The sequence below is a fragment of the Ostreococcus lucimarinus genome, chromosome 3 (genome assembly GCF_000092065.1).
Source record: "Ostreococcus lucimarinus CCE9901 chromosome 3, complete sequence".
NCBI classification, from domain to species: Eukaryota; Viridiplantae; Chlorophyta; class Mamiellophyceae; order Mamiellales; family Bathycoccaceae; genus Ostreococcus; species Ostreococcus sp. 'lucimarinus'.
The window spans coordinates 616366-638365 of NC_009357.1; the positions used below are offsets into that span (position 1 = coordinate 616366).

Consider the following 22000-nt stretch of genomic DNA (forward strand, 5'->3'; position numbering starts at 1 on the left):
CGCGCGGCGCCACGTCACCACACAAAACGACGCGACGACGCGCGCGCGCGACGAGACGCTCGAAAGCGCGCGCGAACGCGTCGAAATATATCGCCGCCATTCGCTCGACGCCACCGAATCGCGCGCGAGAGACGGCGACGACGGCGATAAGATAAAGCGTCAACGATGGCGACCGTCCCGAGTAAACGAAAGTTGGTCGGGTGCGCGAACTTCGTGCGATCGAACCCGCTGAGCGACGCGTTCGAGTGTGAAAAGTTTGACCACATCGAGTTTTGGTGCGGGGATGCGACGAACGCGGCGGCGAGGTTCGGGGTTGGCTTAGGCATGGGGCTGCGATGCAAGAGCGACGCGACCACGGGGAACGGGACGTACGCGTCGTACGCGATGAAGTCGAACGATCTGACGTTCGTGTTCACCGCACCGTACGGAGTCGAGAGCGGAGGTAGTCGAGGGGAAGCGCCGCATCCGGGACACGAGGGACGGGCGATGATGCGATTTTTTGAGAAGCACGGGCTGGCGGCGCGCGCGGTGGGCGTGCGAGTCAAAGACGCGCGCGCGGCGTATGAGGAGGCAGTGAAACGTGGTGCGCGTGGCGTGCTGGCGCCGACGGTTTTGACACACACAGTAGACGACGGATGTGCGAAGGGTGGACAAGTCATCGCGGAGATTGAGCTATATGGCGATGTCGTCTTGCGCTTCGTCAACGCGACGGATGGATTTGACGGAGACTTTCTGTGCAATTATTCGGCGACGCGCGATGCGCCAGATGTGTCGTATGGGTTGCAGCGCCTCGATCACGCCGTCGGTAACGTGCACGATTTGATCGAAACCGTGGATTATATCACCAAAGTCACGGGCTTTCACGAGTTTGCTGAGTTCACGGCGGAGGACATCGGAACGATCGATAGCGGGTTGAATAGCATGGTGTTGGCAAACAATAACGAGTACGTGTTATTGCCTGTGAACGAGCCGACGTTCGGGACGAAGCGGAAGAGTCAAATCCAAACATATCTTGAGCAAAACAATGGCCCTGGGTTGCAGCACTTGGCGTTGAAAACGGATGACATCTTTGCGACGGTGCGAGAAATGCGCAAGTACTCGCACTTGCGAGGCGGATTCGACTTTCAAGCGCCGGCAAGCGATGACTATTACAAGCAACTCAAGGCGAAAATCGGCGATGCTTTGAACGATGAGCAGTACGCGCTTGTCGAAGAGTTGGGTTTGCTCGTCGATAAGGACGACCAGGGCGTATTGATTCAGGTCTTCACGAAGCCCGTGGGCGACCGGCCGACGTTATTTTTAGAAATCATCCAGCGCATAGGCTGCATGCGTAGAAAAGCGGACTCGGAATCATTTGAGCAAGCAGCCGGATGCGGTGGGTTCGGCAAGGGTAATTTCTCCGAACTGTTCAAATCTATTGAAGCGTACGAAGCGACGCTTCAAATTTAGCCAGGCATTGTTATCAAACCATTTCTTATTCCTTACATTCTCGATTCTTTCTGGTTCGGCTAGGGCGCGCTACAATTCGCTAACTATCAAAATGCTTAGATGAAAGCGAAAGGGTTATCGGTGCTATATTGCGCCGCCGTAGCCGTAGGCTGCGCCGTGCCTGGCGCGGCTACAGGCGCGTGTTGTATGGGCGCAGGCTTCGAGATACTTGGTTGCGGCGAGTCCACGGGCGCAAACGAGAAGGAATCTCCTGCCGAATGAGCTTTGATGTCTTCAAACATCATCGCTTGATGCGTATCTGTGGCCGGCGCTGGCGGCTGCGAAACTGGCATCGGGAATCCCATGGGACCCAGATTCACCGGCTTCGCCGGCACTGGTGGCGGCGCCGCGGTGGCAACCGGCGCCACCGGAGTTACTGTTGGTGGCGCAGCCGGCGGCGGCTGAGATTCTTGGCTAGGCAAAGATCCAAAAACATCTGCTTCTGGGGCTTGCGATGGGACTGGCACCGCTTGTGCTGGAGGTGGCCCTGTCTTCGACTTTATTCCCGTCAATTCACCGAACGATGCGAATGGATCTGGCTGTTCCGGCTCCACCGGCGGTGCTTCCTGTTGCACTGGCGGTTGCTGCGACTGCTGCGGCATCGTTTGCGCGTTGACTGGAGCCATCACTTGCGGCGGCATCATTCCCGGCATTTGCATTTGCATTTGCGGCGGCATCATTCCCGGCATTTGTTGCATCTGCGGCGGCATCATTCCCGGCATTTGTTGCATCTGCGGCGGCATCATCCCCGGCATTTGTTGCATCTGCGGTGGCATCATTCCCGGCATTTGTTGCATCTGCGGCGGCATCATCCCCGGCATTTGTTGCATCTGGGGCGGCATCATTCCTGGCATTTGCATCTGGGGCGGCATTTGCGCTGGGTACTGCTGGATCCCTGGTGCGTTCACCCGCGGATGGACGTGCGGTTGCGGCGGAACCTGCGGCGATAGGGTCCAAAAGTCTTCCTCTAAAGCAGGCCGAGATGCAGGCGCTGCAGGAGTCTCGACAGGCGCTGCGGGTGTCTCGATGGTCAAACCTCCGAACAAATCAGATTGCTGCGTAGGTGCCGCCGGAGCTTGCGATACGGGCGCGACGCTCGCCGATTCTGGCACCGACGCGGCATACGATTGTTGGGCGACGGCTGGCGGTGGCTCAAACCCGAAGCTAGGTGCTTCTGCAGCTTGCGGTCGAGAGTCAAACGCGGCTGTCGCAAACGAAGTCCAATCCGCCCCGCTCGCCGGAGCCGGCGCGGCGGTTTGTTGCGGCGGCTGTGTGGTAGGCGCAACTTGAGCCGGCACCGGCGAATCAAATAAGCCGCCAAACAAATCTGGCGCTTTCGTCGCCGCCGGTTGTGCCGCCGGCGTCGCCGGAGCCACCTGACCCCCCACCGCGCTCCCCGCCCCGGCGTCGTCGTAGTACAACTTATCCACGAAAACAGCCTTGATCCACACCTTTCCTCTCACTGTATTACCACTCTGCGGCAACGGTTCTGCCGGATTCCAGCGCGCTAAAAACGTCCGCCGCGCCGCCTCGTTGCCTTTCCTTCGCAACATCTCGACCTCATCTCCCGAGAACGTCGACGCACTGATGCTCTTAATCCTAAAATTGAAATCTCTGAATATCCCCGAGCATCTCGTGCACACGAATATTCCGAACGGCACGCACACCGAGCGAGGCGCCTGCGTCGCGGAGTCGTCGCGGTCAGTCATCCGCTGAACTCATCTCAACGTTCACGAGCATCCACGCGCGTTCCTTCGGTTTCGCGCCCGCGCGCGCGGTATACCGCGCGCAAAAGTAGCGCCGTCGCCGGCGCGCGCGCGCGGGGCGCCGCGCGCCGTTCGAGGGCGCGAAAGATGCGAAAGTCTCGTCGATAATCTCGTCGAAACACGACGAAGGACGCACCAAAGACCCCGGTCCGACGCACGAGAAGCACGTCTTATTCCCGGGCTCACGCGCGAGCGCGGTGAGCGCTTGCTCGTTCTTATCGTTCATCGTCTCGCGCGGGTGTCCCGTGCGGTGATGTGCGGCCCTCGAGCGCGCGCGCGCGGATTCTGTGACGAACGCGCGACGAGAGTCTCGTCACGAGACGACGACGCGCGTTCGACGCTACGTTTGGCTATGACAATTGTGCTAATTTTCGCGCTAATCTTCGTCAAAGTATTTGTCCTCGGCGTCCTGGTCGATCTCGCGTCGCCAGTGAGCGTCGAGCGCGGCGTCGGCGTCGACGGAGAGGTAATCGAAACCGTCGTCGCCGCCGGCGAGAAAGCGCTCTCGCATGACGCGTTCAAAATCCGCCGCGCGCGACACGTACTCGGCCTGGGAGATGTACGTCCTCGACCGCCCGCGAGACGCTCTGTACTCATCGACGTCGACGATGAACGTCGCTTCTTCCGTCGCTTCCTCCGCCGTCGTCGCCGCTCGCCGCTCGCCGCGCGCGTCGCCGTCGCCGTCGCCGTCGCCGTCCACCGTCGCCCCATCCCATCCCTCGAACATCGCCCTGCGCCACGCCGCATCGCTCACCTTACCGTCCGTCTTCGCCGCCCCGCGTCCGACCGCGCGTCCGCTCGAGCTCGCGAACGCGTCTCCGAATCGCGCGTCGCTCGCGCTCGCGTCTCCAAACTCTTCCTCCCATCGCGCCTCCGCCGCCGCTCGAACCTCCCGCGCGCGCTCGCGCGCCAGTATCCGCTCTCCCGCGCCGTCCTCCGCCGCCGTCTCCGGCTCGGCGTCGCCCTTCCGCACGTCCACGCCGACGATTTCATCGAACGCGCGCGGGTCGCGCGCGCGCATCGAATCCACGCTAAAGTACCCGCTCGCGTCGAGCGCGACGCGCATGTGCGCGTATCGTCGATTGCGACGGACGGAGGACATTTTCGTCGTCGCCCTCGACGCGCCGCGCGGCGCGTCGCGCTCCGCGGGCGCCGCGGCCGGCGCGCGCCGGCGCCGTCGCCGCTTTTTGTAATGCAAGACCTGTTTCAAATACCGGACCACGCGCGACCGACAGCTCGACGCCGACGCGCGACGACGCGCGCACACGCCGACGCGCGCGCGCGACGGACGCCGACGCGCGAGGACTCGCGCGCGATACTCGGGCGCGCATCGCGCGGCGACGACGCGCGCGCGGTGGACGACGACGACGACGACGCGACTCGACGGTGGATTTTGATTTTTGAAATTTCAAACCGACGCGCGCGAAGATTCGGGAAACGCGCGGACGCGAGCGACGAGGATGGATCGCGCGATGGCGACGGTGGGCGACGCGGCGATGAAACGCCCGACGGCGGCGCGCGGACGGATCGATCGGATCGAGGTGGAGAATTTTAAGTCGTACAAGGGAAAGCATCAGATCGGACCTTTTAAATCCTTTACGAGCGTCGTGGGGCCGAACGGGAGCGGGAAGTCGAATCTTATGGATGCGATATCGTTCGTGCTCGGGGTGCGAAGCGCACAGTTGAGAGGGACGACGTTTAAGGATTTGATCTACACGGTGGACTTGGCGGATGCGAGTGAGAATAGACGAAGCGCTCGGGTGACGTTGGCGTACGAACCGGAGAATGAGCGAGAGATTTTGTTCTCGAGAGTCATCGAGGCGAGCGGGACGACGCATTACGAGATCGATAACCAACGATTGACGTCGGAGGAGTACAACGAACGATTGAAGTCGTACGGGATTCTGGTCAAGGCGCGAAACTTTTTGGTGTATCAGGGCGACATCGAGGCGGTGGCGCAGAAAACGCCGAAGGAGTTGACGACGCTGATTGAACAAATTTCTGGTTCGGATGAGTACGCGGAGACGTATACGACGAACGAGCGGGCGAAGCAACGTGCCGAGGACGAAGCACACACGAGCTTTACTAAAAAGAAGTCTTTGATGACGCAGAAGAAGCAGATGCGCGAGCAAAAGGAAGAGGCGGAGAAGCACATGGCGCTTCAAGAACGCGTGAATCAGATGAAGGTTGAAAGCACCCTGTTCAAGCTCTATCACATCGATGCCGACATAGACCGCGTTCGTGATGAGATGAGAAACGTGCGTGAAGTTCGCGACGAGCACGTGGCTGCGAATGAGGAATCGCTCAAGGAATACGAGGACAAGCGCAAGGAGAAAATGACCAAGGATAAGACGCACTTGGCGCTCAACCGTAAGATTGAAGCGCTCAAGGGTACGATTTCCAGCCATGCGCCGCGCGTGAATCAGATCAAAGAAGAGACGACTCGAGTTCAGAAGAAATTGGAACTTGGACAGGCGCAACTCACCAAGTCCAAGCGAGACGCGGAGAACCAAGCCAAGGAAATCGCAAACATGGAGCAACATTTGGCCAACATCGACAACGCCGAGGCGCTATTCGATCAAGACCAAAAGCGTCGAATGGAGCAAGATTCGAAGTTTGAATTGACGCCCGAACAACGAGCCGAGTACAACGCGAAGAAAATCGAATCAGGCGCGGCTACGTTCAAGTTGAAAACCGAACGCGATCAACTGATGTCTCAGCTCAACACAGATGAGGAGGCGGCGTCTCGTTTGTCGAGCAAGACCTCGGAGCTTCAATCTCGTCTTTCTTTCTTGGAAGAACAAGAAGAGCGCGAAGTTGATCGATCAAAGACGTTGCAACAGACTGAGACGGTCAACAAGGGAGAGCTGAAGAAACTTGAAAAGAAACTTAAGGAACTTGCCGATGAGAAGCGCACGGTGCGCAGCCGACAAGACCTCTTCAAGGAAAAGATTGACGCCCTCAACGCCAAGCTCCGAGAAGCCAAGGCCGACCGTAAGCAAAATGAACGCGAAACCAAGGCGCTCGAAGCTATTGCGACGATGAAGCGAATGTTCCCAGGTGTGCATGGTAGACTCACTGAGCTCATCAAGGTGACGCAAAAGAAGTATGAGCTCGCCGTCATCACTGTGCTCGGTCGTGAAGCCGATGCTGTCGTCGTTGAAGATGCTAAGACGGCGAAGGAGTGCATTCAGTATTTGAAAGAACAACGCATTCAATCGATGCAGTTCATTCCATTGAAGGAGATCAAAGTTCAAGCCATCAATGAACGCTTGCGTCACCTCGGAGGCAGCTCTCGTTTGATTGTCGATGTTCTTCAGTTTGATAAGTCGCGCGAACGTGCCATTCTCTTCGCGTGTGGTGACACTGTGGTGTGTGATACGCACGCTGAAGCGAAGAAGTTGGCCTTTAGCGGCGCGCAACGAATCAAGTCAGTGTCGCTGGATGGTACACTCGTCGACAAGAGTGGGCGTCTCACCGGTGGTTCTTCCTCAGGTTTAGCCGAGAAAGCGAACCGATTCAGTCGAATGGACGTCGAAAACACGCGCCAAGAGAAGATGAAACTCGAAGATGAGCTCGCCGCTATGAAGAGTCTGACTACGTTGATGCTCGAGGAGCAACAAGTGATCACGGAAAAGACGACGATTGAAAAGGACACGCAATTCTTGCAAGCCGATATGAAGGCGTTGAAGGATAAACTCGCCAAGTTAGCGCGCGACAAGGCTGTCATCGTCTCATCTCTCGAAGAATCCAAACCAGAACTTGTGGCGGCGCAGAAAGCGAGCAAAGAAGGCGCGGCCAAGGTTGCGGCGCTTGACAAACAAATTCACGCCATCATCGACGGAATTTACGCCTCGTTTGTCAAGACTCTCAATATTGCGAATATTCGCGTGTATGAGAACGAACACTTGATGCGCAAGCAGAAAGAAGCCGAAGAGAAGAGTAGATTTGCGTCACAACGCTCGAAGTGGAAGGAACAGCTCAATTATGAGAAGAGCCGCGACACCGAGGGCCCAGTCAAATCCGCCGAAGGCATGATCGCGAGATACAAAGCTGAACTCGCTGAGCTCGAAGCTTCGGCGGTGAATGCGATGAAAGAACTCGATGAATCGAAGAATAAGCTTGTGAAGATGGAAACTGAGCATCAACAAGCCAAGGCGCAAGCCAAGGCGCTCGAAAGTGACATTGTGGTGCTCAAGGAGAAGACTACGATGGCGGTGCAAGAAACAGCTCGACTCGACAAGAAGCTCTCTTCCAGCCAAAACGAAATCGATGCGCAGCGCGAGATTCGCAATGGTATCATCTCAAACGCGACGATGGAACAAATGGAACTTCCGCGCGTGCTCGCGCTCGGCGCTGGTGAAAACGACGGCGACGCCATGGAAGTTGACGGCGAAACGTCCACCGCTGGGAACGTCGTCCTCGACTACTCCAACTTGAGGAGCGATTTGAAGCAAGTAAGCAAGTTTGAGCGCGAAGGCAAGGAGAATGAACTTAGAATCAAGATTGATGAGACTTCGATCGAGCTTGCTCGATTGGAGCCGAATATGAAGGCTCTCGAGCAGTACGAGACGATCAAGGAGAAGGAACGATTGCAGACGTTAGAATTAGAAGCGGCGAAAGAGCGAGTGAAAGAAGCGACCGACGCCTTCGAGGATGTGCGAAGTCGACGACGCTCCATCTTCCTCGATGCTTTCCAGCATATCGCCGACTCTATCGACGTTCTGTACAAGGAGTTGACGCAAAGTGCGAGCCACCCGCTCGGCGGTCAGGCATACTTGAGCCTCGAAAGCAACGAAGATCCTTTCTTGCACGGTGTCAACTTCACCGCCATGCCGCCCACGAAGCGTTTCCGTGAAATGGAACAGCTTTCTGGCGGTGAGAAGACGATCGCTGCTGTTGCGCTCTTGTTCTCGATTCACTCTTACCGAAGCTCGCCGTTCTTTGTCCTCGACGAAGTCGACGCGGCGCTCGATAAGGTGAACGTCGAAAAGCTCGCCAAGTTCATGGCTGCGCGCTCGCATGGCAAGGATGGTAAGGATGGCACTCAGTCCATCGTAATTTCTTTGAAGGATTACTTTTACGACAAGGCGGATGCTCTCGTCGGCGTCACGCGAGACGTCTCGCAGGCGTGCTCCAAGGTGCTGACGTTTGATTTGACGCAATACGACTAACCACGACGACGACGACGACGACGACGTTACGAAACGGCATTATAGAACTTTTTCACTTGTATTACAAATATATAGGATACGCTCACCACCCAACGCGCACCGCTCACGGGAAATCTTCCGTCGCGCGAATGACTCTAATTCCGTCGTCGTCATCCACCGTCAACCTATACATCAAGTACGCGATCCCGAGCCCGAACGCCATGACTACCGCGCCCTGCATCGCGAGCGGGATGCTTCGGCGGCGTCGTTCGGGATTCAATAATCCTGCGCGCGCTCCGCGTCAGTCATCGATCGAGCGTCGTGTTCGGGCGCGAAAACGTGTTGCGTCGAGGATGACGACGCCGCGAGCGGGCGCGCACATCGCGCGCGCGGCGTCGATGCCGACTTACCTGAGTCTTCGCTCGGACTGGCGCCGTACATGGAGGACATGGTGCGCGCGACGACCGCCGCTGCGAGATGTGTCGCGCGAGCTTTAGTGTTCGGCGACGACGCTCGTCTTGATACGGGTGACTTTCGGCGCGCGCGCGGCGGTAGAGACGACGATCACTACGGAGTTGGCGATGTGATATTACTTATATTATTACTCACTTGTCCTTGTTCATGAGCCCGCGGAAGAAACCGCTGGCTTTGCCCACGGCTTCGTTCACGGGCGACTTGGCTGCGATGGAGTTGTACAACGCCGCCTCTAAATCCGTTTGCTGAGGTCGCCGCTGCATCGCCCCGACCTGCGCGAACGCGCCCTTCTCTTTCACTAAGATTCGCCACGGCGTTCCCGCGGGCGCGCCTCCTCGCACGCACTTAAACACCGCGCCCTCGAGCGAAGACGCGAACATTGACGCTTGGATATTCAGCGGCAGGAACGAGTACACCACGACGAACGAATTCGCAAACGCCTCCACATCGCTCGGCGCCGCGTCGTCCACCCCAGCCTGTTGTCGCGACATCGACCACGCCAACCCCCCGTCGCCGTCGTGCTCCCACTCCACGTTCACGCACACCGTCGGCCTTCCCTCTCCCGCTCGACACTTGCGCATCGCCGCCTCCACCCGATCGCTCGGCACTCCGACCAACGCGATGATCCCATCCCTCGCCGCCGCGTCCGCCGCCGTCCACGCGTCATCCACGCTCACGCACTCCATCGCGCTTCCCATCTCTCGCGCCAGTTTCGCCGCGCTCGCCCTTCCGAACACCGCCGTCGCGTCTCTCGCGCCGTCGCCCAGCGTCCCCGTCGCCATCTCGATCAGCGCCGCGTCCGAGTCATCGTTCACCGGCAGCTCCACCGCCAACCGCGCCGGTTTCCCGACCGCTCGCCCGCTCGACCGTCGGCGCTTCGTCGCGCGCTTCGTCGACTTTTCGAGCGCGCGCTCGACGGCGACGCGCGCCTGGTCGTACGCCTCGGATTTCCCGCGCGGCGGCGCCGCGGCCTCGTCCGCGCCCGCGGCGCGCGCGACGACGCGACGCGCGACGCCGCGTCGTCGTCCGTCGCGCGCGGGCGCGACGCCGGGCGCGACGCGCGGCGTCGTCGCGCGCATGCCTCTGACGCGCGATGCCGACGACCGCAGTCGGCGACGCGACGCGGCATGCTCACGCGCGGCGCGACCGCGGCGCGCGCGACGACGCGAGGGCCCGCGGCGCGATCGCGCGCGGCGACGGCGGCGCGACGGCCGAGGACGGCGCGCGCGAGGGCGTCCACGGATGATGATTCGACGCGATCGTCGATGGACGACGGACGCGTGAATCGATTCGTCGAGCGCGAGAGCGGCGCGAAGAGGAGCGAGCGCGCGGTGGTTGGATTTTGGCAGACGTTCGCCGCGCGCGCGAGCGAGGCGAGACGGAAACACTTCGATGGACGCAAGACGGTGAGCTCGAAGGATGGGACAAAGGCGAAGTGAGCTTTTTTCGGCGTTCGAGCGAACGTTCGAGTGTGTATTAATTTCATGGACGCGTCATTATTGATTAGAGGACGACGCGGGATGGATGAGGTTTGAGGGCGCGACGCGCTTCGACGGATGTTTTAATGATATTCATATTCAAATCCGGACTCGCCCGCGCTAATTCGTCTTGATTTTTGGGATTCCGCGGCGAACGCGCGCGCCCGGAGCGTGCTCGTTGAGTCGGTGCGTTATTCGACCGCGCTACTTTTGATTTTGAGGATTCTGCGGCGAGCGGGCCCAGAGTTTACTCATCAAGTCGGCGTATTGCTGCTTACGCAGGCCCGGCTTTTCAGCCTTGAGTTCGGGGAGTTTTTCCGCCTCAAACGCAGCGTACGCAGCTTTACCGCTCAACGGCGCGGGCGACGCCGATCGCTCTTCGACCGTCAGCGCATCCAGCGCGGCGTCGACGCCGCTCGCCGAGACCACGTCGATACTTCTATTTTCGTTAGCTCGCAAAACCGCGTCGTCGTATTCGTCAGACTCTTGTATTTTTTGTTCAGCCTTTTTCGCCGCAAACTTCGCCTTGAGCCTCGCCTTGGCGTCCATCTCTTTCCCTTGCGCCAAATCATACGCCGTCACCTTCTTCGCCGGCGCCTTCTTCGCCCCCGAGAACGCCGCCTCTTCCTCCGCCGCCTGCCGTCTCGCCTCGGCGCGCGCCGCCGCCTTCGCGTCCGCCGCCGCCGCGTCCATCTCGGCGCGTTGCGCCGCCTTGCTCTTCTTTCCGTCCCCGTGCGCCGCCCAGTGCGCGTCTTCTTCCGCTTTTTTCGCCGCCGCGGACCGCTCGATCGCTTTCGTCGTCTCGCGTTCGTTTTTTTGCGCGCGGCGCACGCTCGCCTGCGAGGTTGCGCGTCAGTCGAGTTTTCTTTCGGGTCGTGCGGATTCGCCTCGCCTCGTTCGCGCGCGAGGTCGGGCGAGCGAGCGAGCGAGCGAGCGATTCGCGCGAGCGCGCGCGCACCGTGGACGGCATGTCGAGTCGGCGCCGCGAGCGGCGGCGTGTGCGGCGACGGCGGGGACGCGCGCGAGCGTCGGCGACGGCGGTTCAAACGAGGGCTGAATACGTACGTTGTTTACAAACGACGGCTAACGTCGAACAATGCGTATAAAAAGTCGCGCGCTACGCGGGAAGCGTTTCTAGGACGACGACGCCCGCGTCCGCGAGCTCCTTCTCGGCCGCCTCCATCGTTCCCGGCAACGCCACGCCCGCGCAACAATCCCGCACGACGTACGCGTCGTATCCCAATCGTTTCGCGTCTAACGCGGTGTACTTGACGCAAAAGTCGTACGCTAATCCGACGACGTACACGCGTTTGACGCCTTCCTTCTTGAGGTACTCATCCAGACCCGTATCGCTCCGTCGGTCGTTTTCAAAAAACGCGCTGTACGAATCGACGTCCCGGTTGTGTCCTTTTCTCACCACCATCGCCCTCGCCGGCACCACTAAATCGTCGTGAAACGCGCATCCCCACGTCCCCTGCACGCAGTGATCGGGCCAGAGCGTCTGCGTCCCGTGCGCGAGCTCCACCTCGTCGTACGGCGCCTTCCCCGCGTGCGCGCTCGCGAAGCTCTCGTGTCCCGCCGGGTGATAATCCTGCGCGAACACCACCCTGTCGAACGCCTCGACGCACCTCGAGCACGCGCGCGCGACGCCGTCCCCCCCCCGCACCGTCAGCGCCCCGCTCGGCGCCGCGAAATCGTTCTGCACGTCGATCACGAGCAGCGCGCGGTCGCCCTGCGCGCCGAGCGCGCCCGTCGACGCGCCCGCGTCGCCGCGTCGTTCGTCCGCCGCCGTCGTCGCCAGCGCGAGCTCGCGCGCGGCGCGCACCCCGCGCATCGCCGCGCGCGCCGGCGGTCGCGCGCGCCGCGGTGCGCCGCCGCGCGCGCGCTCGACGGTCGACTCGACGCGAATCGAATCGAATCGAATCGATCGCGCGACCGACGCGACGGCGATCGAGACGCGGCGATGCGACGCACACCGCGACGCGGTGACGCGCGGCGACGCGACGCGAGCGCGACGATGGCGAGCGACGCGAAGGGCTTGACGCAGCTGTCGCTGATGGGCGGGAAGATCGCGAAGGGCGACACCGCGCGGGCGACGAAGGCGTACGAGGATTACTTTAAACACGAAGACGATTCGACGCGCACGGGGAACTACGCGGACGTGGTGAACAAGTACTACGATCTCGCGACGTCGTTTTACGAGTACGGATGGGGGGAGTCGTTTCACTTCGCGCATCGGTACCGATGGGAGACGCTGCGGGAGTCGATCGCGAGGCACGAGCATTACTTGGCGAGCAAGCTCGGCGTGCGAGGAGGGGATAAAGTGCTGGACGTCGGGTGCGGCGTCGGTGGACCGCTGCGAGAGATCGCGGCGTTCACGGGAGCGTCGGTGACGGGGTTGAATAATAATGCGTTTCAAATCTCGCGCGGGGAGACGATGAATCGAAGAACCGGACGACACGACGACTGCGACTTCGTCAAGGCGGATTTCATGAACATTCCCAAGCCGGATAACACCTACGACGGGGTGTATCAGATCGAGGCCACGTGCCACGCGCCCGATGCGGTGGGTTGTTACTCTGAAATATTTCGCGTGTTGAAACCGGGGGGGATTTTCGCGTCGTACGAATGGTGCCTTACGGATGAATACGACGAAAAGAACCCCGAACACCGGGCGATTCGTCAAGATATCTTGCTCGGGAACGGTTTGCCGACGGCTAGAACGACGCACGAAGTCTTGGATGCGTTGAAAAAGGCTGGGTTTGAAATCCTCGAAGAAGAAGATTTGGTGAAAACCGCGGATATTCCGTGGTACGAACCGATCGACCCGTACCGCCGTTGGTCGCCGTTTCGCGACTTTTGGTCGTTCAAGACGACGTCGTGGGGTCGTAACATCACGCATTACTTCGTTCTCGCTCTCGAGAAGGTGGGCATCGCGCCCAAGGGTAGCGTGAACGTGAGTACGTTCTTGAAGAAGGGTGCAGACGCGCTCGTTGCTGGGGGTAAGACGGGAACCTACACGGTGATGTACCTCACCGTCGCGCGCAAGCCGGAAGTTTCAAAGAAACTCAAGAAGTCCTTTTCCCGCAAGGCGTCGAGCGCGGCGGCTCAGTAGGCGACATGTAGATGTTATTTACAATGTTTCGTCTGTTTCATACCGCATACGGGGTACCAGTAGCCCGTTCATTATAATTATGCGTGCGTTTGTGATGTGCTTTTGCTCTTTTTTGGCGGGGCGATCCTTAAAGCTCGGTGCCGATGGACGCTTCAGCGTTCGCAATCGACACCTCCTTAACACTCGAAGCCCTTGCTAAAGTTTCCTTAATGGTTGCATCGCGCACCGCGTCGACTGCATCTTGCTGAGAAGCCGCGTTCGAGGCTTCTTTTTCAGCCTTCTTCTCGGCAATGGAGACTTGTTGCTCGAGCGCCTTTGCCGCCTTCGCGACTTCTTTCTCTGCCTTGGCTTCCTTTTCGGCTTGAATCTTCGCGGCTTCCTCGGCCTTGGCTTCAGCTTCTTGCTTCGCCTTGGCTTCTTCGGCAGCTTTTTTGGCTTCTTCGGCAGCCTTGCGAAGTAGTACCTCTTGTTTTGCTTCATTTTCCTCTCGAATCGCGACTTGTCGAGCCTTCTCCGCCGCCTCGGCGGCTTCCTTTGCCTTGACTTCGGCTTCTTCCGCTTCCTTCATTTTCGCTTCAGCTTCAGCCTTGGAGACTTCGGCTTCTTTCTGGCTCGCATCTGCTTGGGAGAAATCGACCTCAGGAACCTCGATCACCTCTTCTGCTTCGGGCTCTTCAGCTGCGTCGCGGATTTGACGCGCCTTCACCGCTTTGATTGTCTTGTGCGCTTCGGTGACGATCGCACAGGCATTTTCAATCGCCACAATGATAAATGAGTGGAAAGTGGAATCTTTCTTGATAAACAAATTATCAAAGCTCTCCTTGTGCGCGTTCAAATCTGCCACTGAGCGTTCTTTAGCGATCGTGACGGCGTCTTGTGCGTCCTTGAGCGCGCCATTCCACGCCGCCTTATCATCGTTAAACTTGGCAAGTTTGTCGCCGATGGGCGGCATGACGAAGTTTGGCGCTTTACTTTTGTAAACGTTTTCTGCTCTTTCAAGAGCTCGTTCAGCTTTGACGATGTCAGACAACGACTTGACGTATGCAGTGGAATGAGAGGAGACCGTGTTGCACTCCGTGTGAACGACTTGCTCGAACTCTTCGACCATGCGCTTGAATTCCTCGACGTCGATCTCACTCGTCAGAGCTTGAATCTTATCGTGAATCTCGGCCGCCGCTTTTTTCAGAGACTTGAAACCGTCGATCTTTTTGCATAATTCATCAGCGAAAATATTCATGCGATCCGGCCCGAAGATGAGTTTAATATACGGCACAAAATCTTGGAAGATGAGCGCCAAAGCCATGCCGTGACGCTTCATTTCGTCCAGTTTTGCGTTAATTTCGTTCAACTGCTCCGGAAGACCGTTATCAACGATGGCATTTTTGGCGGCAGTGATGGCATCTGCAGCCGTGTAAGTGCGCTTCTTCAGCTTGGCATACGCAACAGAGTTGGCGCGCTCGAACTTGGCCGCGGTGGCGATGGCCTCCTCACCCGTTCGCTCCCGCTTTTGCATGCACTTTTTCGCGAAATTTTCGAGCTCGGTAATCGTGCGCTTGAACAACGGAACGAGAATCGATTCAACCTTGCCAGCGCACTCATTGATAGCCTTCTTCGCTTCTTGTAGCTTGATTTCCATCTCACCCTTCTTGATAGCGTTCTTTTCCTCATCCTTCGATGTCTTCAAAGCAAACCTGTAATCGTATTCGGACTTTTCGTACAGCTCGTACACGTTCCAAGCTTCTTCGATGACATCGATCGTCTCATCAATGCCTTCGATGAACGTCTCAGTCATGAAATTGACGTATTCGGCGTGCGCGGCGGAGGCGTTTTGCACTTGAAGCGCCACGTTTCGCAGTCGCTTCGAGCATTCCTCATTCGCATGGCAGTATTTACTCCAATGCATGAGCACGCTGTAATCCAACGGCAACGTCCCCGCCGACCACGCTTTCCAAAGCGCGATCTGTTCAAAAAGCATCTCTCGAATCACGCTCAGCCGCTTCGCCTTCGCCGCCGTCTCGGCGTCGAATTCGCACTTCACCAGCGCGTACTTGGTCAACTTCGCCTTCCGAGCCGCTTTCGCCGCCGCCGCGGACGACGCGCCGAGTCCATTCGACCATTGCGTTCCCGCGGCCGTCGCCAGCGTCCGCGCCTTATCCGCCGCCGCGTCCGGCAGCGAGTAACAGATTCCCATCCTCGCGCGCGATCGAGATCCCGATCGCGATTTCGATCCGATTCAACGCCGACCTCGATCGACGCGTTCGACGCGTTCGCGCGCGCGTCGCGGCGAAGTTCGGTGCGTTCGGCGCGAGCTCTCTCGGCGTCGAGCGCGCGCGGGCGTCGGCGTCGGCGCGCGTCGCGATTTGACGCGCTCGCCCCGCGGGCGTCGCGTCGTGCCGCGCATCGCGGCGCGCCGCGCGCGCGCCGACGCCCGCGGCGACGCGACATGCCGGCGCGAACGTCGCTGGACGCGCGCGCGCCGCGCGGGATCCCGGCGAAGGCGCCGCGGGACGCGGACGCGGCGTTGCCGACGCGAAGATGCGTCGTGGCGACGGGAATTCCCGCGCGCGCGACGTCGGCGGTGCTCGCGAGCGCGCGGGCGGCGGCGCCGCTTCCGGCGTCGTTGGCGCACGTGAAGCGCGCGCGGGCGAGCGCGCGGACGAAGGGGACGACGGAGGTGGTGGTGAAGTTGGCGAGCGAGGGCGCGAGCGCGAGCGCGCGGGGAGACGCGGAAAGCGACGCCGCGGTGCGCGCGGACGTGCTGGAACGTCACGCGGATGTGATCGCGAGCGTCGTGTACGCAGACGTGCCCGCGGAAGGGCCGGAGGATAGGGAGACGTGGGAGAAGGCGTGCGCGATTTGGCCGGTGAGTTTGACGGCGCCGGCGGAACGCGAGACGGAGACGCCGAGCGACGAGGAGGCGGCGTATTTTAGAAAGTGGACGAAGCAGGCGTGCGAGGGGGCGAAAATGAGTGGAAATTGTGCGATTATAGTTGATCCAGCGCGTGATGTTGAGATCGCCCGGGGCGTGGATGAGTCGGCGACGCATCCGTTGCGACACGCCGTCATCGCCGCGGTCGATCTCGCGGCGAAGCGGGACGTCGCGATGTATCCGGAAAAGGAGCACGTAGAGGCTTTGATCGAGGCGAGACGGATGGAAAAGCTCGAACGCGACGCGCTCGAGATCGCGGGGGTTGGAGACGACGCAAAAAAACGGAAGCGCGAAGTACAAACGAAGGGCTCGGCGATGACAGAAATCATGGGTCGCCCGTACCTGTGCACGGGATACGACGTGTTTTTAGCGCGAGAGCCGTGCATCATGTGCGCGATGGGGCTCGTGCATTCGAGACTGAAACGCGTGGTATTTGCCGTGTGCGATAATATCAATGGCGCGCTCAGCGGACCGAGTGGCATTCGCCGTCTACACGGCGTACGGAGCTTGAATCATCATTATAGCGTGTTTTCGTTCGATGCGGAAGAGATTTAGAAACCGTCGAAAAATATTAGTGTTATAGCAGTTGTATTCTAGATATAGGTCAAAACGGTCACAAGTCCGTGATGCAGCCTTCCGAAGCGCTGGCGACGAGCTTGCAGTACTTGTAGAGCGTACCCGACGTCGCTTCCAAAGGCGGCGCCTTCCACGCCGCTCGACGCTTTTCCCACTCGGCGTCGGTGACATCCGGCGCGTTGATGGTGCGAACTTCGGCATCAATTTCGATGATATCACCGTCCTTGATCAAACCGATGTTACCACCAACTTGCGCTTCCGGCGTAACGTGACCGATGACGAAACCGTGCGAGCCACCGGAGAATCGACCATCCGTGATGAGCGCGCAGTCGTTCCCGAGACCGGCACCCATGATGGCCGACGTCGGCGTGAGCATCTCCGGCATGCCCGGACCACCCTTCGGACCTTCGTAGCGAATGACGATGACGCTACCCTTGAAAGACTCGGAGTCTGCCGCCAAGGCCTCGAGCATTTCCTCTTCGCTATCGTAGCACTTCGCGAAGCCTTTAAAGTACAAGCCTTCCTTACCGGTGATCTTCGCCACGGAGCCTCCCTGGGCGATGTTGCCGTACAAGCATTGCAAGTGACCAGTCTTCTTGATGGGCGTGCTCACCGGGAGAATAACATCTTGCCCCGGCGTCAAATCCGGGCAGATGGCGAGGTTCTCGGCGAGGGTCTTACCGGTGACAGTCATGCAAGAACCGTCAATCATGCCTTCAGACATCAAATACTTCAACACCGCCGGAGTGCCGCCAACCTTGTGGACGTCCTCCATGACGTACTTACCGGACGGCTTTAAGTCAGCGATGAACGGCGTCTTGTTGGAGACGGCTTGGAAGTCGTCCAGAGTCAATTTGATGCCGACAGAGTGCGCCATCGCGATCAAGTGAAGAACCGCGTTGGTGGAACCGCCGAGAGCGATGACGGTGACCATGGCGTTTTCGAACGCCGCGCGAGTCATGATGTCACGCGGCTTCAGGTCGATTTCGAGCAAATGCTTCATCGCAGCGCCAGCCATGAAACATTCATCCATCTTGAGAGGATCTTCCGCGGGAATGGAGGAAGAATACGGAAGAGTCATGCCGAGAGCCTCGATGCAGCTGGCCATGGTGTTGGCGGTGTACATGCCGCCGCACGCGCCAGAGCCCGGGCAAGAGTTACGCACGATGTCTTTGCGCTGTTCCTCCGTGATAGCGCCGGTAACGAACTGTCCGTACGATTGGAACGCGGATACGATATCGAGTGTGCCACCATCCACGGCGGAGTGGCCAGGGCGAATGGTACCGCCGTAAATCATCAGCGACGGGCGGTTCAATCGACCCATGGCCATGATCGTACCCGGCATGTTCTTATCGCACCCCGGGAGAGAAATATTTCCGTCGTACCACTGTCCACCCATCACGGTCTCGATGCTATCCGCGATCAAATCCCGCGATTGCAACGAGAAGGACATGCCCGGCGTACCCATGGAAATCCCGTCCGACACCCCCACGGTGTTAAACTGAAAGCTCACCATATCCGCCGCCTTGACGCCTTCCGCCACTTTACCCGCCAGGTCCAGCAAGTGTTTGTTACAAGGGTTTCCCTGCCACCACACCGAGGACACGCCGATCTAGCGCCAACGACACGCGATTCCTTTCGTCAGTCGAGCCGTCGCCGCGCGTCTTCGCGCATTCCCTTCGCTTCGCTCGCGCGCACCTGCGGTTTGTTCATATCGGCCTCCGTCAGGCCCGTGGCGTACAGCATCGCCTGCGACGCTCCTTGGCTCTTCGGTTGCGTGATCTTTCTCGACCACTTGTTCAAATCGCTCGCGTCGCCGTCGGGCATGATGACACCCGGTTGGTGCGCCGACGCGCGAACGGCGCGGCTTTTACGCGTCGCGGCGCGCGCGCGGGCGGGCGCGCACGCGGGAGCGATGCATTGCGCGGCGAACGGCATGTTACTGGCGAGTGAGCGCGAGTCGGCGCGAAACGCGGCGCGGAGTGGCGCCGATGGCGACATACAGTTTACTTTTAGTGAGGGTTTCTCGCGCGAGGGCGAGACGGAGCTGTCGGCGAAGACGCCGAGAATCAAAGAAACAAAGAATCAAAGAATCAAGAGTCAAATCACAAGGACGCGGCGGCCAAGCGACCGGTCAATAAATCAACGTCGACGTCGTCTTCGCCGATGAAAGGAAAGACGGCGGGGGAAGAGGGAAGACGAGCGGTGAGGACTTCGACGCCGTCGTCGGTGCACACCATGGTGTGCTCGTACTGCGCGCTTCGAGAACCGTCGCGGGTGACGGCGGTCCAGCCGTCGGGCCAGGTGATATCGCGCCAGTCGCCGAGGTTGATCATGGGCTCGATCGTGAAAGAGTGACCTTTTTTCATCGCGCCCACGGCTTTGTTGTTGGCGTAATGCGGAACGTTCGGGGCGCAGTGGAAGAGAGTGTTGATGCCGTGGCCGCAGTACGTCTTCACGACGGAACAGTTGTTTCGAGTGGCGTGTCCGGTGACGACGTCACCGATATCTCGATAGCGCGCGCCGGGTTTGACGGTGTCGATCCCTCGCCACAGGCACTCCAAAGCGACTTTGAGCAAGTGCTTTGATTTTTCATCTACGTCCTCGGGCTTGCCCACGAGGACGGTTTCGTTCAAGTCGCCGTGGTAGCCGTAAATGTACGCCGTGACATCAATGTTCACGATATCCCCTTTTTCGAGCGGACGCGCGTCAGGAATACCGTGACAAATCACCTCGTTCACGGAGATGCAACAAGACTTCGGAAAGCCGTAATAGTTGAGCGGCGACGGATACCCGCCGTGCGCGGTGATGTAGTTGTGGCAGATGCGATCGAGTTCGTCGGGAACGACGCCCGGGCGAATCGCGCGAACGACCGCGTCCAGCGCGCCTCGCGACACAATGCAACACTTGTGCAACAATTCCTTCTCGCTCGCGCTCAACTCGTGCATGACTTGTTGTAAACGAGACTCGGCTTCAGATTTCGGATACGACGTCTCGGCGTAATCCGTCTTCTCCACGTCCGCCGGCACGGGAAGCAACCCTCGAAAGTACCGCTCGTCGTGAGAAATCTTCGCCGGTCGCAAATCCCCGGTCCACTTAAAGTTTGGCAGCGTTTCGCTCCGCCCCGAACCTTTATCCGCGCAATACAACCACTGCGTCTCCTTCGTCGGCGCCTCCGGCGTACTCTTCGGCTTCATCGCCCATATCGACGGCGCCGCCGGATCGCACACGCGCGCGTCCATCTCCAACTTACCCTTCCTAACTACTCCAAACCGCACGACGTTCGTCGAGCACGCCAACCCAACGCTCACGATCACCCCGAACGCGTCTTCGCCGTCGTCGCCCGCCGCGCACGCCCTCGCGTACGCCCTCGCGTCCTCCCTCTCCAGCCCGCACCCGATCGCGTCCTCCGCGTCGCTCGCGCCGACCATCCGCGCCTTTCGCGCGATCCCTCGCGCGCGCATCTCCGCGCTCTGCGTCGTCGACATCTCCAGCGCGCGCGTCAGCGCCTCCATCGCCGCGCGCGGGGCTTCGAAGAAGACGGCGCGCGCGCGCGCGCCATCGTCGTCCCCGCGCGCGCGCCTCGCGGCGTCCACGAGCGCGCGCGCGACGTCCGGATCCGAGAAGAGCGTCTCGCAGAACTTTTCCGCGGTTCGCGCGGCGTCGCGCGCGGCGTCGCGCATCGCCGGCGTCGCCATCGCGTCGAAAAGTGGCGCGCGTGTCCCGACGGCGCGGCACACCGCGACGGCGCGCGCGATGGCGACGATCGCGCGCGACGGCGCGCGCGCGACGCGGGCGAACGTCGTCGGACGATCGGGCGTCGCGCGAGGCGCGCGAGGCGCGCGCGCGCGGACGCGAAGACGGACGGGCGCGCGCGCGAACGGACGGACGAACGGGACGGACCGCGCGCGCGACGCGGCGTCGACGAGCGAGGCGAGCGAGGCGGCGGCGGACGTGTTCATCGCGTGCGTGCCGCTGGAGGGGATGGAGCGGATCGACGGCGCGATGTTCGGCGAACGAGGAGGGCCGGCGGGGACGTCGCACTGGATGGTGCTCGTGAGACACGCGGGCGACGAACACGCGGCGGTGTATGATTTTTTGCCGAAGACGCCGAAATCACCGTTCACGGCGGCGAAATTGCTGAGTGGGAACAGCGTGGAGGGCGTGGTGCGGTCGAGACGCTTGGCGGGGGTGCCGGGACGGCGGTGCTGTCGCGTGGGAGGGACGCGCGCGGGACTGGGCGGACGCATCGCCATCGAAGCCGCGATCGCGGCGTTTCACGAGCGATGGGACGCGGACGCGCTGCGCTTGGGGACGAATGATTGTCGGAATCATTCGGTGGAGTTGGCGCGGTGGTTGACGTGCGATTACGGGTACGGAATAGAGGTTTCGAGCGACGCGAAGGGGACGCTGACGTGTCGGCGAACGGCGACGCCGGCGACGGAGGAGGAGGACGAAGACGAGGGCAGCGTGGAAATCGTTCCCGTCGACGTCGAACGCGTCTCGCGCGACGTCGCGACGAACGCGTCTTCCAAGGATCGAAAGAACAAGAAGCAGAAGAAGAAGAAATCGAGCGGCGGTCCGCGTTGAATTGAAAGTTGAAAAAGTGTAGTAACCACCGAGTTGTTCGTCGACATTCCACGCCGCGCCGCGCCATGGGCGTGCACCCCGCGGGGGTGCTGCCGAACGGAAACGCTTTGCTCCTTCCAAGCGCCGACGCCCGCGCGCTTCACGCGCGCAAAACCGCAGGTTTAGGCGCGCTCGCCGCGCTGGACGACGCGCTTTTACTCTCCGTCTTCGACCGCTTCACGCACGACGACGACGGCGCGAAGACGCTCGCGGCGCTTGCGTCGACGAGCAAAGCGTGTCGCGCGTTCGCGACGCACGAGGATCTTTGGAAGAGTTTGACGCTGAACGCGTACGGGGGCAAGTTTACGTTTCGAGGGCAGAGTTGGTTGGCGACGTTTCGAGCGGCGCGAGAGGCGCGAACGAGAAAGCGACCGCGCGAGGACGAAAAGGAA

At 60.2% G+C, this 22000-nt stretch overlaps 14 protein-coding genes across 14 annotated transcripts; 6 read left to right on the forward strand and 8 right to left on the reverse strand.

Moving 5' to 3' along the window:
* The first annotated feature begins 32 nt into the window (after positions 1–32).
* OSTLU_45212 (predicted protein) lies at positions 33–1466 on the forward strand. Its single transcript, XM_001416675.1, has one exon. The coding sequence runs from the start codon at positions 166–168 to the stop codon at positions 1447–1449; it is 1284 nt and encodes a 427-aa protein (XP_001416712.1). The 5' UTR covers positions 33–165; the 3' UTR covers positions 1450–1466.
* A 78-nt stretch (positions 1467–1544) lies between these two features.
* OSTLU_30703 (predicted protein) lies at positions 1545–3480 on the reverse strand (the record flags this gene model as incomplete). The annotated part of the gene is made up of 2 exons (XM_001416963.1): positions 1545–3167; positions 3391–3480. The coding sequence occupies 2 exons, from the start codon at positions 3478–3480 to the stop codon at positions 1545–1547; spliced, it is 1713 nt and encodes a 570-aa protein (XP_001417000.1).
* Positions 3481–3630: 150 nt separating this feature from the next.
* On the reverse strand, positions 3631–4320 carry OSTLU_30704 (predicted protein; the record flags this gene model as incomplete). The annotated part of the gene is made up of 1 exon (XM_001416964.1): positions 3631–4320. One exon carries the CDS (start codon positions 4318–4320, stop codon positions 3631–3633), a length of 690 nt encoding a protein of 229 aa, XP_001417001.1.
* A 430-nt stretch (positions 4321–4750) lies between these two features.
* On the forward strand, positions 4751–8486 carry OSTLU_30705 (predicted protein; the record flags this gene model as incomplete). Its single annotated transcript, XM_001416676.1, has 1 exon — positions 4751–8486. One exon carries the CDS (start codon positions 4751–4753, stop codon positions 8426–8428), a length of 3678 nt encoding a protein of 1225 aa, XP_001416713.1. The 3' UTR covers positions 8429–8486.
* A 526-nt stretch (positions 8487–9012) lies between these two features.
* On the reverse strand, positions 9013–9960 carry OSTLU_92473 (predicted protein; the record flags this gene model as incomplete). The annotated part of the gene is made up of 1 exon (XM_001416965.1): positions 9013–9960. One exon carries the CDS (start codon positions 9958–9960, stop codon positions 9013–9015), a length of 948 nt encoding a protein of 315 aa, XP_001417002.1.
* A 186-nt stretch (positions 9961–10146) lies between these two features.
* OSTLU_30707 (predicted protein) lies at positions 10147–10320 on the forward strand (the record flags this gene model as incomplete). Its single annotated transcript, XM_001416677.1, has 1 exon — positions 10147–10320. The coding sequence occupies one exon, from the start codon at positions 10147–10149 to the stop codon at positions 10318–10320; it is 174 nt and encodes a 57-aa protein (XP_001416714.1).
* Positions 10321–10563: 243 nt separating this feature from the next.
* OSTLU_30708 (predicted protein) lies at positions 10564–11329 on the reverse strand (the record flags this gene model as incomplete). The annotated part of the gene is made up of 2 exons (XM_001416966.1): positions 10564–11196; positions 11318–11329. 2 exons carry the CDS (start codon positions 11327–11329, stop codon positions 10564–10566), a joined length of 645 nt encoding a protein of 214 aa, XP_001417003.1.
* A 147-nt stretch (positions 11330–11476) lies between these two features.
* OSTLU_34483 (predicted protein) lies at positions 11477–12193 on the reverse strand (the record flags this gene model as incomplete). The annotated part of the gene is made up of 1 exon (XM_001416967.1): positions 11477–12193. The coding sequence occupies one exon, from the start codon at positions 12191–12193 to the stop codon at positions 11477–11479; it is 717 nt and encodes a 238-aa protein (XP_001417004.1).
* A 141-nt stretch (positions 12194–12334) lies between these two features.
* On the forward strand, positions 12335–13474 carry OSTLU_30710 (predicted protein; the record flags this gene model as incomplete). The annotated part of the gene is made up of 1 exon (XM_001416678.1): positions 12335–13474. Exon 1 carries the CDS (start codon positions 12377–12379, stop codon positions 13472–13474), a length of 1098 nt encoding a protein of 365 aa, XP_001416715.1. The 5' UTR covers positions 12335–12376.
* A 25-nt stretch (positions 13475–13499) lies between these two features.
* OSTLU_24266 (predicted protein) lies at positions 13500–15965 on the reverse strand. Its single transcript, XM_001416968.1, has 2 exons — positions 15959–15965; positions 13500–15826 (listed from the first exon to the last, which is right to left on the reverse strand). Exon 2 carries the CDS (start codon positions 15663–15665, stop codon positions 13602–13604), a length of 2064 nt encoding a protein of 687 aa, XP_001417005.1. The 5' UTR covers positions 15666–15826; positions 15959–15965; the 3' UTR covers positions 13500–13601.
* OSTLU_30712 (predicted protein) lies at positions 15918–16958 on the forward strand (the record flags this gene model as incomplete). The annotated part of the gene is made up of 1 exon (XM_001416679.1): positions 15918–16958. The coding sequence occupies one exon, from the start codon at positions 15918–15920 to the stop codon at positions 16956–16958; it is 1041 nt and encodes a 346-aa protein (XP_001416716.1).
* Positions 16959–17016: 58 nt separating this feature from the next.
* Positions 17017–18806, reverse strand: OSTLU_34354 (predicted protein; the record flags this gene model as incomplete). Its single annotated transcript, XM_001416969.1, has 2 exons — positions 17017–18591; positions 18678–18806. 2 exons carry the CDS (start codon positions 18804–18806, stop codon positions 17017–17019), a joined length of 1704 nt encoding a protein of 567 aa, XP_001417006.1.
* A 359-nt stretch (positions 18807–19165) lies between these two features.
* OSTLU_4322 (predicted protein) lies at positions 19166–20011 on the reverse strand (the record flags this gene model as incomplete). The annotated part of the gene is made up of 1 exon (XM_001416970.1): positions 19166–20011. A coding segment is annotated over one exon (846 nt), but the record flags the coding sequence as incomplete, so codon positions are not given.
* A 973-nt stretch (positions 20012–20984) lies between these two features.
* Positions 20985–21613, forward strand: OSTLU_30715 (predicted protein; the record flags this gene model as incomplete). Its single annotated transcript, XM_001416680.1, has 1 exon — positions 20985–21613. One exon carries the CDS (start codon positions 20985–20987, stop codon positions 21567–21569), a length of 585 nt encoding a protein of 194 aa, XP_001416717.1. The 3' UTR covers positions 21570–21613.
* Positions 21614–22000: the final 387 nt, after the last annotated feature.

Bases quoted from the DNA above. Each gene is read 5' to 3' on its own strand.
- OSTLU_45212 (XM_001416675.1), top strand. From the start codon at position 166: ATGGCGACCGTCCCGAGTAAACGAAAGTTGGTCGGGTGCGCGAACTTC.
- OSTLU_24266 (XM_001416968.1), bottom strand. From the start codon at position 15,665: ATGGGAATCTGTTACTCGCTGCCGGACGCGGCGGCGGATAAGGCGCGG.